The sequence below is a fragment of the Mus caroli genome, chromosome 18 (assembly GCF_900094665.2).
Source record: "Mus caroli chromosome 18, CAROLI_EIJ_v1.1, whole genome shotgun sequence".
Taxonomy (NCBI): Eukaryota; Metazoa; Chordata; class Mammalia; order Rodentia; family Muridae; genus Mus; species Mus caroli.
This window is the reverse complement of record NC_034587.1, coordinates 62,834,379-62,849,349: the sequence shown is the minus strand read 5'-3', so window position 1 is coordinate 62,849,349 and position 14,971 is coordinate 62,834,379. Positions and strand designations below refer to the sequence as shown.

Below are 14,971 nucleotides of genomic sequence, written 5' to 3'. Positions count from 1 at the left end.
GCAAAAACAGACAGAGCAACTGTGACCATTCAGACACTGGGGTAAGTGCTTGGAGCAGCTGGGATTCTACCTCTGCCCTCTTAGGGTTCATACAGGTAAGCAGCAGAGGAGATGAGCGTATCCCCCATAACAAAGCATTCTCTATAAAGCTACTACCCTGGTTTGCTTCCCATTTCTGTGATTTAACACCATGACCAAAAGCTACCTAGAGACTCTACCAGTGAGCTATGCACTGAGTCCATTTCACATCTTGAGATGGAATTTCCCAGGTTGGCCTTTTGCATCATCTTCCCAAGGTCTGCAGGCCTGCCTATCCCCAGGCCTGGCCTCTCTAGCTTCCATCTCTACTCTAGCATGTTATGAAGTCTTGGGTACCTATAAAAATTTCAGAGCCTGTCTTCATTTTTCAGTGCTCACAATCTTTTTTGCCTTAGCCACCTCTAGACTCCACCTCTGGATATATTTCAGCTTCCTTTTAAATGCTGCTTCTGTCTATATTAATTTTATGTAACCTCTAGCCAGGAGCTCTCATGACCTCCATATTAAGTAAATTCAAATTTGGATTATACCCTGAGACTATCTTAATTAATTACTGGATAAAAGGTAAAAGGAACCCATTGCCTGGAAGGGAGCTTAGATTCCCAGCTGAGAAACTACTGAGTTCAAGCAAGCTAGTAATGAAGCTGATAGTCAGCATCAGCAAGTTACCCTGCCTACCACATAGAACTCCTCTAGAGAGGCCTCTGCCACTAATGCCGCTCTGTCATGTATCCTGGCATGTCATTCTGAGGTGGCCACAATGACAGCATGCCTGTGTTCCTCTGGCTCCTGAAACTGAATGGATGTTCTTCCCTGTGTATTGACTGCTGGGATGTTTTTGTTTCTGTCGGCTGTTGTCCCTAGCCACACATGCTTATTTCTGCCATTGACTGTCACTGAGGACCAGTTCCCAATCATTAACATCTCCTTGTCTCCTGCGACACTAGCTCATGGCAGGGGTCATCCCTGGTCTTCGGTAGCCTTGGTTCTTGTCCCAGCTCAGCTACTGATAGGTGCTATAGGTCTGTGTTTTCTCAGTTGTAAGGAAGGATTGTGAGAATTAAATAATCTATGGAAAATCCATAGCTTGCCTTATAAGAAGGTCTTAAGTATGGGTTAAATTGGGTCAAATTGAACACTGAGTTTTTAAATACTCTTAAATTTTTAAAAAGAAATTTTGAAATTTTATTTTATTTTTATGTGTATCAGTGTGTGTGTGTGCATGTGTGTGTGTGTGTGTGTGTGTGTGTGTGTGTGTGTGAGCATGTGCGCACCCCATGTTCAGATCATACCCAAAGAGAACAGAAGAGGGCATCAGATCATCAGATCCCCTGGAAGTTTAGTCTATAGACCTTTGTGAGCAGACATGCTGGTTCTAGAAATTGAGCCCAGGTCATCTGGAAGAACAGCCAGTACTCTCAACTGCTGAGCCATCTCTCCAGTACCTACTCTTCAATTTTTGACTATGATATTAAGTTGTTGGTTATAAAGTTCAGATTTTAAAGTAAATAGATGGCTGCTTCCAGATGCCAATGACTTAAAAGGAGAAGTCTGGCTTTTGGATGAAGTTCTCCCTCCAATGACTCAGATCTGACTTAATACCAGGTATATTTTATTTCCATCAGGATTCTATGGATATGTGAAATAGGAGATGGAATGTCACAGTTACCTAACCTACAAGAAGTTCTCTAATCTATTCCTCTGTCTTTTCATGGCAGACAGCACCTTTAGACTTCCTCATTTAATTCCCAAGTGATCAGCTTATAGGCAGCACTTGAATCAGCAGATTATATCTGCACAGTCTTGTACTAAGATCTAAGATGGAAATGCTCCGTTTCCATGGTGCAGTATTTAAAAAAAAGGGGGGGGGGTCTAGCTGCCAAGAAAACTCAACCTGCCCTGTGACAAAAGGAAAGATCATAGCCCCATCAGGGCAAAGCATCCCCAACTTTGGATAATTCACAAGGAAAGCTCCAGACATTGGCATTTCAAGGATAGGCAGTCCATAAGGTTCAAAGGCCCTATGCAATTTGTTTCTGGAGCAAAATAAAGGCTACGTGTTCTTTGGGCACCTTTCTGCTTACTAACTTTGCACTTCAGTAGCCTTTCTCCCAAGGATCCAATTTGTTCTGTCACTTTGGCTTTGAATGTGTGTTATGTTCCAGTAACCAAAACCAAAAATAATATCTTGAACAAGATGGATTTTTTTTTCATCTCTTGCACAACATTGTCAGGTGTCCTTGGCTCTCTTGATGATCCAAGTGTCTTAGACTCAGCTTCCATTGGTATTGATTTTCCTGTCACCCAATGTATTAGTTAATTCTCTCATTGTTGTAACAAAATACCTGACAAGATCAGATCTGAAGGTATGCTGGCAGGGAATCCATGGTTAGCAGCATTAGGTAGCTGGTCACATTATGTCCAGAGCCAGGAATCAAAGATTTATACACATTCTTTTCTCTTTTCTCTTAGTTTAGAACCATAGTCCATGCCAGCCACATTCAGAGGCAATCTCATTTAGTTAGACCTTCCTGGAAATGTGGTCACACACAGGCTCAGAGGCTTGGCTCAGAGATGGTTCTAAGTTCTGTCAAGTTGATATGATTAGCACTCAGAGCTGATGCTGACTTCCCATTCTACCACCGAAATTACACACACACACACACCTTGCCCACCTCGGGGGAAGCTGAGAAGGGAAGAGAGAACGTGTGCCTTGCCATTGAAGGATGCTACTTGGAAATCAAAAATTGTTACATCCTCCGGCATCCTGTTAGCTAAGTGTAAGTCACAACATCACCCTGAGTAGAAAGAGAGGCTGGGAAAAACATGGCTTCCATCTGAGAACTTACAAACCCAGTAGGAATTTAGGTATAGAAAGGGGGCACAGTAGACTTAAGGGCTCTGAGCTCATTAATTGAGTGGAATCTATCAAGCTCTGTTTTCTCTTTCACTTATGATCCCTTCAAGTTTTATCCATGCTGTCATATGTTGGAGTTATCTTTGTTAAGACCAATTCTTGCCCCCATCTCTGTCTCTGTTTCTCTCTGCCTTTCTCTCTGTCTCCTTCTGTCTCTGTCTCTGTCTCTGTGTGTGTATGTGTGTTTATATATGTGTATGTGAGAGAGAGAGAGAGAGAGAGAGAGAGAGAGAGAGAGAGAGAGAGAGAGAACATCTTGTGTTTATCTCCCCATCAGTGGGCATTCTTTGGGACACTGAGACTAGTGTTGCTGTGGGCACTGGTGTGCAGGGTCTGAGCAAGTACTTTCTCTTCTCCTAAGAGGGGTCCTTAGGACACATGGTAACTCTGCTCACGTTTTTTAGGAACCACTGCAGCGCTGTCCTCATTTGATCTTAAGCATGTGTAGTGCACACACCAGCAGGTTCATTATCATTCTTGTATGTTTGTTGTCAAGACTTGGTAATAAAAAGCTTAAAGTGCAGAGCAGTAGATGAGTAGCTTGTGAGTGTTCCTTGGTTTTATTCTGGGTTTACCCTTAACGATTACAGTATGAAACACTAGACTACGCATGGCATTGACTTGGGAGTGGCACTCTCTCGTTAAGTCCCGTTAAAAGGCAGAGCCAAGTATGCCCAGATGGGAAATGAATCATTTTATTTGCTTCTGTTCTCAGGGCTTTGGTGTGAAAGGAATTGTAGTAGTTTGCACGAAGCTAAGCAAAGCACAGTAAAGATTTCCAACAGAAGAAAAAGGTTAAAAGGGAGAAGAAAAACTTTCCTCATTTCAAGAATCTCTACAGAGAAATTCAGACTCTCTTTAAAACACTGAGCCCTTAAAAAACAAGCCCCAAGGGACCCTCATCTGTACACTCCCTGGCAAGAGGTTGTTAACAGGCTTTCTTCTCAGGCGAACTACAGCCTGACTGGCATGGGGAACATAAATTATGCTAACTCTTGGGTTTTGGTTTTGGTGTGTTTTAGGTTTTTATTTTGTTTATGCTTTGTTTTGTTTGTTTGCTTGTTATGTTTTGCTTTAGGGCTCATCTGTCCTCATTTAGGATGGAGGAACTGTGACAATGTTCTATCTCTGAAGCCATTCCTCTTGCAGCCATCTCCTGGAGAGGAAACGATACACTAAAGGAATTCTTTAACACTTGGGATGCCTGGGCCTGGATAGTAGTAGTGTTACCTACCCATGGGAGCTTCCACCAGGCTCTGTCCCAGAGTCTGGAATTTCTGAGGACAGTTTTCCAAAATGAATACATTTCTCACAGTGGTGGGAAAAGGGTATTCCGTGGACTACCTGGAGCTTGGGAGGGAACAAGAATAAAATTTCTCAGAAGACTGTCAAGTGACCTTACCTGCCTTCTGGCCTCAGTTTTCTTCAATAGCTGGTGTGAGCCTTGTAAACCTTGCTAAGGTTGTACAGAATAGGTGAGGTTATTTCTCTGTTGTTACCACATTTGAAAGCACATCCCCCTTTATCCCTCATCCTTTCATCAATTAGATCCATCCATCCTATGCTTTTGAGAGAAAGTGGTCCCTTAAGTCCTTGGGATACAGATTTGCAAGTTTGCTTTTTATTCTTATTATTTGGGGTGAGTTTGTGACAGAGAGGGTGGATAAAAATTATACTTTGTTGCCTGGATGAAATCAGAAGTTTCTTCCTTTCTCCCACTCCATTTTGGTTTTGGATGGAGAAATATGCCTTTACAAAATGGAAGAAAGGTCAACACCAATACCCAGAGATACTCATTACCTGGGAACCTGCTGGCCCTGCTGGCCTAGGAATCAAATAGGTGACCTTCACTCTCTTTTCTGTCCTATCTCCAACTGCCCAGTCTCATCTCTAGCCCCATAGCAGACCATCAGGCTGAGTCTGCCTTCCTGCTCTGCCTCCATTTCCTGGAGAATCCTCAGAACCTAAGGACAAACCCCAGTGTTTGTCTCTTATTCCATCCCTTTGTGTCAGCCAATACACACAGGCACTTTCTTACCTGGGGACCTACTGGAAACACTTCCCTGGGGATCAGGTAGGCAATCTTCACTTTCATTTCTGTCTTCTATCTCCAGTTACTCATTTTCATCCCCTACACTATAGCAGACCACCAGAAGAGGCCTGACTTCTGACTTCACTACCTGGAGACTCCAAAGAACCTCGTGGCAGACCAAGCTTTCCTCCTTTCTGTAGATCCTCAGCACTGAGCCCTTCTATCCCATTCCTTCCTGTAAACACCCAATACCTAAAGACACCTTCTACCTGAGACCTCCAAGTATAAGGACTCAGAAACATCACTTAACAGAAAACCCAAACTAACCACACTCTCCTAAAATTCAAAGAGGGCAACAGAAAGCAAGGAATGGAATTCCCACCCAGCAGAGACAAGCAGATACTAATACCCAGAACTAAAATTATCCCCAAGGAAGATGTCTAGACATCATAAAAATATACATAATAACATCTAGGACAGTACATCTCCATCAGATCCCAATAGCCCTACTACAGTGGGGCTTGAGAAATGCAATAGAACAGAAGCAAGGACTTCAAAATTGCTATTTACACATATGTTAAGGACCTTAAAGGGATGTGAATAAATAAATTAATGAAAACCAAGAAAACACAGCAGAATGAAGTGAAGAGAACAATTCAAGATGTGAAAGAAGAAATCTAAGAATAATCAGAATAGAGGAGGGAGAAGAAACCCAAGTCAAAGGCACAAAAAATATTTTTTAAAAAATTGAAGAATATTTCTCTAACCTTAAGAAGGAGAAGATATCAAGGTAAAGCAGAACATAGAATGCCAAGTAGACTGGACCAGAAAAGAAATTCCTATGACACATAATAATCCAAACACCAAAAAATACAGTACAAAGAAACAATATTAAAATCTAGAAGGGGAAAAAGACAAAATAACATATAAAGGTAGATCTATTAGAAAAATGTTTGGTTTTCAGTAGAGACTCTAATAGCCAGATGTTCTTCAAACTCTAAGAGACCCACAGATGCCAGTTCTAGCTGTTATACACAGCCAAACTATCACAATGACAGAAAATTTTTCTTGATAAACCCAAATGTAAGAAGTGTCTGTTTGCAAGTCTTGCTCTACAAACAGCACTATAAGGAAAACTTCAAGATGTTAACTACACCAAGAAAATACAAGGAATAAGTAATACCAAACCAGCAAACCGGGAGTCGGGGGAGGATCAGTCACACCAGAATGACAAGATACTGAGAATCAACAAACTCTACTCATTGATAACTCTAAGCATCAATTATCTACATTCCCCATTGAGAGAGAGAGAGAGAGAGAGAGAGAGAGAGAGAGAGAGAGAGAGAGAAAAAGAGAGAGAGAGATGGAGAAAATCCAAATTTATAAAATTAGAGATGAAAACATAACAACAGACATCTAGGAAATCCAGAATATCATAAGGACCTGCTTTAAAATCCTGTAATCCTGTACTCTATCCTCCAAACTGGAAAACCTAAAAGCAATAGGGAAAGTTCTTGATATATACCATCTACAAGGTTGAATCAAGATCAGGTAAGCAATTTAAATGGATTTATAACCCCCACTAAAACAGAAGCAACAGTTAAGGGTCTACCACCTCCCCTAAAAAAGCCCAGTGCCAATAGCGTTCATCTCAGAGTTCTCCCTGACTCTCAAAGAAGAGTTAATGTCAATAACTCTTAAATCATTCCACAAAGGAGAAAAAGAAGGGACATTGCCAATTCTTTTTATGAGATCACAATTACCCCGATACATTAACCACATAAAGACCCAACAAAGAAAGGAAATTACAGAACAATTTTCTTTATTAATGTAGATGAAAAAACTCAATAAATAATTGGAACCCAAATCCAAGAACACATCAAAAGATCATCTACCATAATCAAATAGCCTTCATCTCAGAAATGCAAAGGAATCATTCCTCATATGTAAACCTGTAACTCATGCATATAAGCACACTGAAAGAGGAAACCACACAACCATCTCATTAGACTAAGAAAGGGCCTTTGAGAAAACCCAACACTCCTTCAAGTTAAAAGTTGGGGAGGTTAGGGTTACAAGGGACATAAGGCAGCGTACTGAAGGCAGTCTACATCACTCCCAGAGCCAACATCAATTTAAATGGAGAGAAACTAAGCAATCCCACGAAAATCAGGAACATGTCAAGAAAGTATACTCTCCCCATACCTATTCAATACAGTACATGAAGTTCTAAGACAACTGAAGGAGATCAGGGGATACAAATAAGAATGGGTGAAGTCAAAGAAAGTATCCTTATGTACAGATGATATTTCTGTATTCATAAATGACCCCCAAAACTTCACTGGAATGCTTCTACAGATAATACACCCTTTTAACAAAGAATCAGGATACAAAATTAAGACAGAAAAGCAGTAATTTACTGTAAACAAATAATAAATTGACTGGAAAGTCATGAAAAACAACACCTTTCACAATAGCATCAGATGAGGTCCTAGCGCTGAGATGGAAAGTAGACACAAGCCCCAGTCCCTAACCCTGAAGCTATCTCCAACTGAAAACCATGTGCAATGGTAAAGTTAGTTGTCTCTAATGGACTCTCACTGGGGATACAAACCACATTTAAGGGCAGGCCCAATGCCCAACAGTAGATGGCCAACACAAACTCAATGGCATTTTAAAATGGTTTTTGTTCTTACAGATCTTTTGCTTACATACTATGGTTTCGGGTTTTATTTTTATGGATTTCCTATGCTTGTGAGTATATGTTTCCTGTGCTTTTTTTTCCTTGACTCTTGATTTTTCTGCTTGCTTTTTCAGTATTTGAGTTTGGTTTCAATGTCTTTGCATCACCATCTGTATTATCTTAGATGCCCGTTTGTGTTCTAATAAGGGAGAGAAATAAAGGGTGTGGGTTTGAGTGGGTGGGAAAGTGGAGTGGACCAGAGAGGAGATGGGGGAGGGAAAACCACGATCAGAATATATTGTATGAAAGAAAATCTATTGCAAATATAGAGGAGTAGGAGGAAGTGGAGGAGAAGGAGGAAGAGGAGGAAGTGAAGGAGAAGGAGAAGGTGGTGGAGGTGATAGAGGTGAAGGTGGTGGAGGAGGAAGAGGAGGAGGAGGAGGTGGAGGTGGTGGTGGAAGAAAGATGAGTTTTAAGGTGAGAGCAACTGGGAGAAGTTGGTTTTACTGTTTGCTCATTGAAATTATAAAGCCGCAGCATAAACACTACTCTGTCCCCAAACCAGACCTGTGCTGGGCGCATCCATGATATGGTCTATGATCTCTACAATGGTCCCTTGCGGCCAGTAACATGTTTCCATGTTTGTCCATGGGGAAGCTGAAGCCCAGCAAGTGTAGGAGGCCGGCCTGAAGTCACATCCTTAGCTCATTAAACAACAGAGCCAGAATGGTAAAGTTGATTTCTCTGGACCCCGTAACCCATTCTGCATCAGCTAAGAAGAGCCTGATGCTGAGGTGTGCTAAATGCTATCAAAAACACAATTCTCCCATTAAATAGCAAATCTGTGTATCTCTGTGAGTAAGCAGTCATGTAAGAGAAACCCCAAGCAAAACTTGGGGGAAATTACAGTAAGGGTTTAAATATTTGTCTACTACCTTATCTGACCCTTCAAAGTCCTTTCTAGTCTTTAAAAGTTCTAGGCTAATATAATGACCAGAAAATAGCCTGGTATACTTATTTTGATCTTGAAATTTCATTTTTTCCCTTCTAAAACTGAGTACACACACACACACACACACCTGACTGATGGGCTGTATTTCTGGCTGCGTAGTTTTTATTTACCATTTTATTCATGTGCTAACTCCCAGGGGCACACAAGGGAACCGTCTTTAGGCCGTCTTGATTAGCAGATGTTGCCTTTGCTATGTAATAACAATCTACTCACCACTTTCCCCTTGCCAAGAAACGAGAAAAGCATCCTCGTTTGGAAACCCAGCTCTAACACATGAAGTGGATTAAGAAGGACTGCCTCTCCAGGGTCCCCACAAGCATTCCTCATCGCAGTTTGTTTTTCTTAAAGATAAAAACTGCACAGCAGTGTTTGGAGTTCAGTCTAACAAGTGCCTGGCTTGCATGACAAGATTTCACTTGGGCTATCTTAATTTTTTACATGTAAATTGTGTTGTAAGAAGTCTTTGGCATGATGTGATGTATGTAGCCGGGGTTTATTTTCCTAGGCTTGAGATTCTTTCGTTTGTTTTTAAATGGCAATCTATGACTGGTGAGTATTTAACATGCAACATAGTCAGGTCTTCCCAGGAATTCTGGGGAAAGTCGGAAGGTGGCCTCACATCTGAGCACCTCTTCGCTGGAACAGAGAGCTAGGCTCAATGATGCAACGAAGAAAAACTCAAAGTGCACATTAGTTCTTAGTTAAGCTGGTATTTAAGTGGTTTTCACCCAGCCTGAAACTCAGAACTTCTCTTGGGTCTTTTGAAAGTCAAATCACTTTGGCTGTCATTTTATCTTGTAAAAAGTTATCCACGAAGAAGCGATGCACTACAGTGTGCATCTGTCACCCTAGCACTGCAGGGCAGACACATGAAGATACCTGGAGATCACTGGCCAACATGCCTGACCCAGTCCTTGTACTCCAAGTTCACTAAGACCCTATCTATTTTTTTAAAAAAAAGTGCATATGTATGTACATAACACAGAGAGCAACCAAGGAAAACTCTTGATGTTGTCACCTCCATGCATGCATGTGCGCACACACACACACACACACACACACACACACACACACACAACTGCATCCATTCATCCCCCCACATTTTCCTCAAAAGAAATAATGGAACCAAGAAAAAAAAACCTGCACAGTCCAGAACCTTTCAAATGCTCAAAATGTGGACAGTTCCCAAGAGTAATGTCTTGACTGAAGAAAGAGAAGGAGAGTGATTCCATGCAGGATCTGTCATGTGTTTTAGGGTATGTTAGGATCTGTACCTAAGCTGTAGCACTTACATAGAAGTAGAGAGAGAGAGAAGAAGAAAAAAAAACACCTCATACTTGGATGGTGTTAGATTTAAGTATCAAAACCATATGGTTTTCCACCCAACTTTCTCGTGGATCACAGAGTGATCCAGAACTCTGCTTTCCCTCTCACGCCATCCTAAAGAACAGCTACAAGTATCTCAGCAGGTCGTAACTGTAAAGTTGTAATGCATTGTGCTATAAAGATGGTGTTCCTTTTGGCTGCAGGCAGCTTAGACTGTTTTCTACACTGTGGAAAGCTAGGCTGGGTTTCAGTTCCATAGAAATGTCAAGGTGGACTCTCTGGTCATCACCTAACACTAATGTGTCCCACATGGGCCTCCCTTGGAGTGAGAGATTTTAGTTGGAGATGTTGGGAAATTATGCCTAATTATGTCATCCATACTGATACTGTAAACTGTCACTGGAACACTTGTACGTCAGTGGCCGATTGCTGTTTATATAAATCCCTACTTCCCTTAAGGAAAGACAAGCAACGTAAACCCGTCTCACATAGCCTACTACATCATGGCAAGCTTTCCCGTTTGAGTCAGTGGTCCTCGGGCATGGCTGAGCCAATAGTCTTCTGCTGCTTGGACTTTGGAGTACTCTGTTAACGTTAACGGAGCTGCTCAGATTGTGGGGAGAGGGCTGTTCCCAAGCCTATGTATTTATTAGCATTGTATTAGGGTAGGTGTTCAACTCTTCTAGTCACACGACCTCACCATGGAAAGAAGACATGCCTACTTAGAGTGCCAAGATCTCCAAGCCTGGTTCTGACAGGAGGTGCCACGTGCAATGCTAGTCAATGGGAAAAGTTGCTGGCTCGCTCAGTGAGTAGATGGCTTCCATCTAAAAATATGCTGAAGAGGGGATCAAGTCCATCTATCTTGGGAGTACAAGACAGGCAGAAAAAATATGGGTGGGAAAGGTGACCATTTATCTTTTTGTTCAAATCTGTTTCTGATTCAAGAACATCCTGACACCATATCTATCTTTCTCTGTCTCTGTCTCTGTCTCTGTCTCTGTCTCTGTCTGTCTCTCTCTGTGTCTCCTTGTATGTGTGTGTGTGTGTGTTTTGCCTACATCCTTCTCTGTGCATCATATGCATGTTTGGAGGCCAGAAAAGGGCATTGAATCCCCCGAAACCGGAGGTATAGTTGGTTGTGAGTTGCTATGTGGACGCTGGGAATGAAACCCCGGTCCTCTGGAAGAGATGCTCATATCCTGCTCATATCCTGTATCCCAGCATTTGTTTTCATAAGGACAGTTCGCTTGTGTGCTTCTGAAGTGAGGTTGGCCCCATAGCTGGCCTCCCTGGGAAAGATGTTAAAGGAGGAGATGAAATGAGGCATCATAGCCAACCCAACTTCAGAGTCTCTTACAAATATGATTTTGTATGACTTTTAATAAGTTTTACAAAGATTTACAGAGTAGGCACCTTGTAACAAACTTACGTTTTTAGAAAAGATTGCTAAAATATCTCCTCCAAATAGTAATTCACTTGGTAGGCAAGTCATGTGAGTTGAACTGGCCAATACTATAGACTATAAAACAATCTTTATATTTCTTTTATAGAAAATGGATTTTTTCAAACAATATGTTCTGGTTATGATTTTCTCTCTGCCCATTCCTCCCAGTTTCTGCCTACCTCCCTGCCCCCAATCCAGGTCTATGCATTTTATGGCTTTCCTTAGAAAAGATGCAAGCATGTAAAAAAAAAACATAATAAATTAAAATATGATAAATCAAAAAACAAACAAACCAGAAGAGGACTAAACAAGAAGAGGAACCAAAGAAAAAAGCACAAGAAATACATAGAGATGTAAAAGCCCACAGGTTTGCACACTAAGGAATCCCACAAAGACCCCAAACCAGAAGCTATAATATACATACAAATGAGCTGTAAGGTTAAAAAAAAAAAAGTCCCTGATGACATAACGAAGCAAAGAACCTCTGTGGAGTTTGTTTTCTGTCAGCCATCTACCGCTGGACATGGAGTCTACCCGTAAGACTTTGTTTCCCCAGAGAAAACTAACTTTTCATTTGCAAGTGGCTATAAATTGAAGATAGGTTTTTGAGTTTGGGGTATGGGTATGAGTCCACTGCTCTTTTCAGCTTTAGAGCCACATGTGTGCATGCTGCCATGGTCTCTGTGAGTTCATATGTGCACCAAGCCCTGCTGTGCCTAGAAAGCTTTGACTCATTGCTGCCCTCCATGCCCTCTGGCTCTTACACTCTTCCCACATCCTCTTTTGGTGGGGTTCCTTGAACCCTGAGGGGAAGGATTTGATGGAGACACCCTATTTAGATTTGAATGTTTCAAAATCTCTCATTCTCTGGATATTATCTAATTCTAGGCTCTATATGTTTCCACCTGCTTCAGGAAGAGGCTTCTCTGAGAGGGCTGAGCACGGCACGGATCTATGAATATCACAGAAAGCTGTTAAGAGTCATCTTATTGTGAGACGATGCCGGGGCCTAGCAAACACAGGAGTGGATGTTCACAGTCAGCTATTGGATGTATCACAGGGCTCCCAATGGAGAAGCTAGAGAAAGTACCCAAGGAGCTAAAGGGATCTGCAACCCTATTGTTGGAACAACATGATGTACTAACCAGAACCCNNGANCTCTTGTCTCTAGCTGCATATGTATCGAAAGATGGCCTAGTCGGCCATCAATGGAAAGAGAGGCCCATTGGACTTGCAAACTTTATATGCCCCAATATAGGGGAATGCCAGGGCCAAAAGAATGGGAATGGGTGGGTAGGGAAGTGGGGNGCGCTATGGGGGACTTTTGGGATAGCATTGGAAATGTAATTGAGGAAAATATGTAATAAAAATATTAAAAATTTAAAAAAAAGAGTCATCTTATTGCTTTACTTAGCAGAACAGTAGTATTTGAGTTTCCCCATATGTTCCTGGTCTATGTAGTTTCGGGTTCTTGGCCACACAAGCCACAATAAATATCTGTGCCATCTCATGGAGTGGGTCTTAAGTCAAATATTGGTTGGTTACTCCCACAAGATTGTTGCCATTATTGTTAGCAACATATATTGTAGGCAGCTCACTATCGTAGAAGGATGGTTTTGTAGCTGTGTTCATGGTGACCTCTCCCCTATGGTAGCATGCAGGGCACCTTTCAGCACCATAAACGTTAGCCAATAGAGGTGAAAATCCTAGGAAGGTACCAGTTGGACTTGTCTGTGTTGAATACGAGTCGTGTAGGTGTTGCCATCAGTTTATGGAGAGCAACAAATAGTTTTGGCAATAGCCTGAGTTGTTCAGAGGTTCCCATGGTGCTTCTTTAGCCAAAAACTTAGTTAGATGCAACTCAGTCCCAGTACTGGGAGCTTCATTGGGTGGAAAGAAATGTCCAGTTGGGAATCAGTCTCTCCCAATATTTGGGGATTACACCCAAATGAAAAATAGGTCAATGAGCTACTCAGAAAGCCCCAAGCCCACCAGGACATGGACCATTGGCCCCCATTTAGATGGTTGGCAAGGGAGGGAAGCAGTATTGAAGGGCAGGGGGCTCCTCCCACTGCTGATACCATCTGTTTTCTTCTGGGAATTTGTCTTTGGTGTCTCAAAGCTGAATCACCAAGGCAGTGGCATAAACTGACCATCAAGTGTTTCTGCTACAGTTCTATTTTAATAGAGAGAGTTTTATAGTTTTATAATTCCAATTTTTATATTATTTTTATTATTACTATTATTATTATTATAGAGGGGAAAGGGAGGGCACATAACATATCACACATGTAGAGGTCAAAAGACAACTTTCAGGAGTCAGTCCTCGCCTCCTATGGTGGGCTCGAGGAACTGAACTCAGACCTTTAAACTTGAACGCAAAATACTGTAACCCGCTGAACCATTTGGCCAGCCTTAGAATTTCCAATCATTGGGCTGGTGAGATGGCTCAGTGGGTAAGAGCACCCAACTGCTCTTCCGAAGGTCCAGAGTTCAAATCCCAGCAACCACATGGTGGCTCACAACCATCCGTAACAAGATCTGGCGCCCTCTTCTGGAGTGTCTGAAGACAGCTACAGTGTACTTACATATAATAAATAAATAAATCTTAAAAAAAAAAAGAATTTCCAATCATAAACGTTTCTGTTTCTTTGCTAAATTTTTTAATTGATTACAACTGTACTGTTCTGACATCTGGGAGTTGAATCCCTGATGGTCATTTTGGGGGGAGGGGGAAATCACATTTGTACAAGCATCTATTAGCAACTCCACATCTTGTAGTCATTTAGAATGTAGATGCTTTCCTTGAACACACAGCTTACTTGATTAGATGTAAAGTGGAAAAGTGGCCATGGTACGTGATAGCTCAGGATTCATCTAGTCTTGTCCTGTGGTCCTCCCTTTATACACTAAAACCTTATTGTCCTTCAGAGGCAATTAATCTACTTTGTGGGACCCAGAGGGTTGATTTTATATATTATGTGGTAGATTCTGGTATTTGGAAGATGTGGTCAACTGATTTTAATATTTTTCTTTTTAACCACAGATTATATTAAAAATACTCCACCTCAATATCTTTCTGTGAACATGTTATTTTCTACAATATTGGTAACCCTAAATAATTTTACTTTCAATCTAACATCGCGTCTAAGATGCTTTTTTTGTTTGTCTCTTAGGAAAAAATGCTGCAAAGGATATAAATTTGTTCTTGGACAGTGTATTCCAGAAGGTATGTAATTTAATAGATGTTTTCATCTCCCCTTTTCATGACTGATTACCGGAGCCTACAAAGTTTGTGTGCATATGGGATGTGTTAGCTATATGTGCATTGTGTGCGCTGAGCTATGGATGTAATTGTAATTCTCCTTTTCGATGATTGGATTCTTTGCTCTGTGTGAGTCACTGACATGCTTAGATTGGGGGTCCATGCTTAGCAAGCCGTAAACTCTTCTCTGGTATTGTATGCACGAGTTGTAACATACTCCTTTCCTGCACTCTCTCCCTGCTCTGGTGCA

The 14,971-nt window shown here is 41.5% G+C and overlaps 1 protein-coding gene across 1 annotated transcript in view; it reads left to right on the top strand.

The window, feature by feature from the left end:
• Positions 1–14,971, top strand: part of Ccbe1 (collagen and calcium binding EGF domains 1) — a 233,194-nt gene that overhangs the window by 185,723 nt on the left and 32,500 nt on the right. The window contains exon 3 of the mRNA XM_021151000.2: positions 14,633–14,685. Coding sequence (XP_021006659.1) covers positions 14,633–14,685 — 53 coding nt within the window. The remainder of the gene's footprint in view (positions 1–14,632; positions 14,686–14,971) is intronic.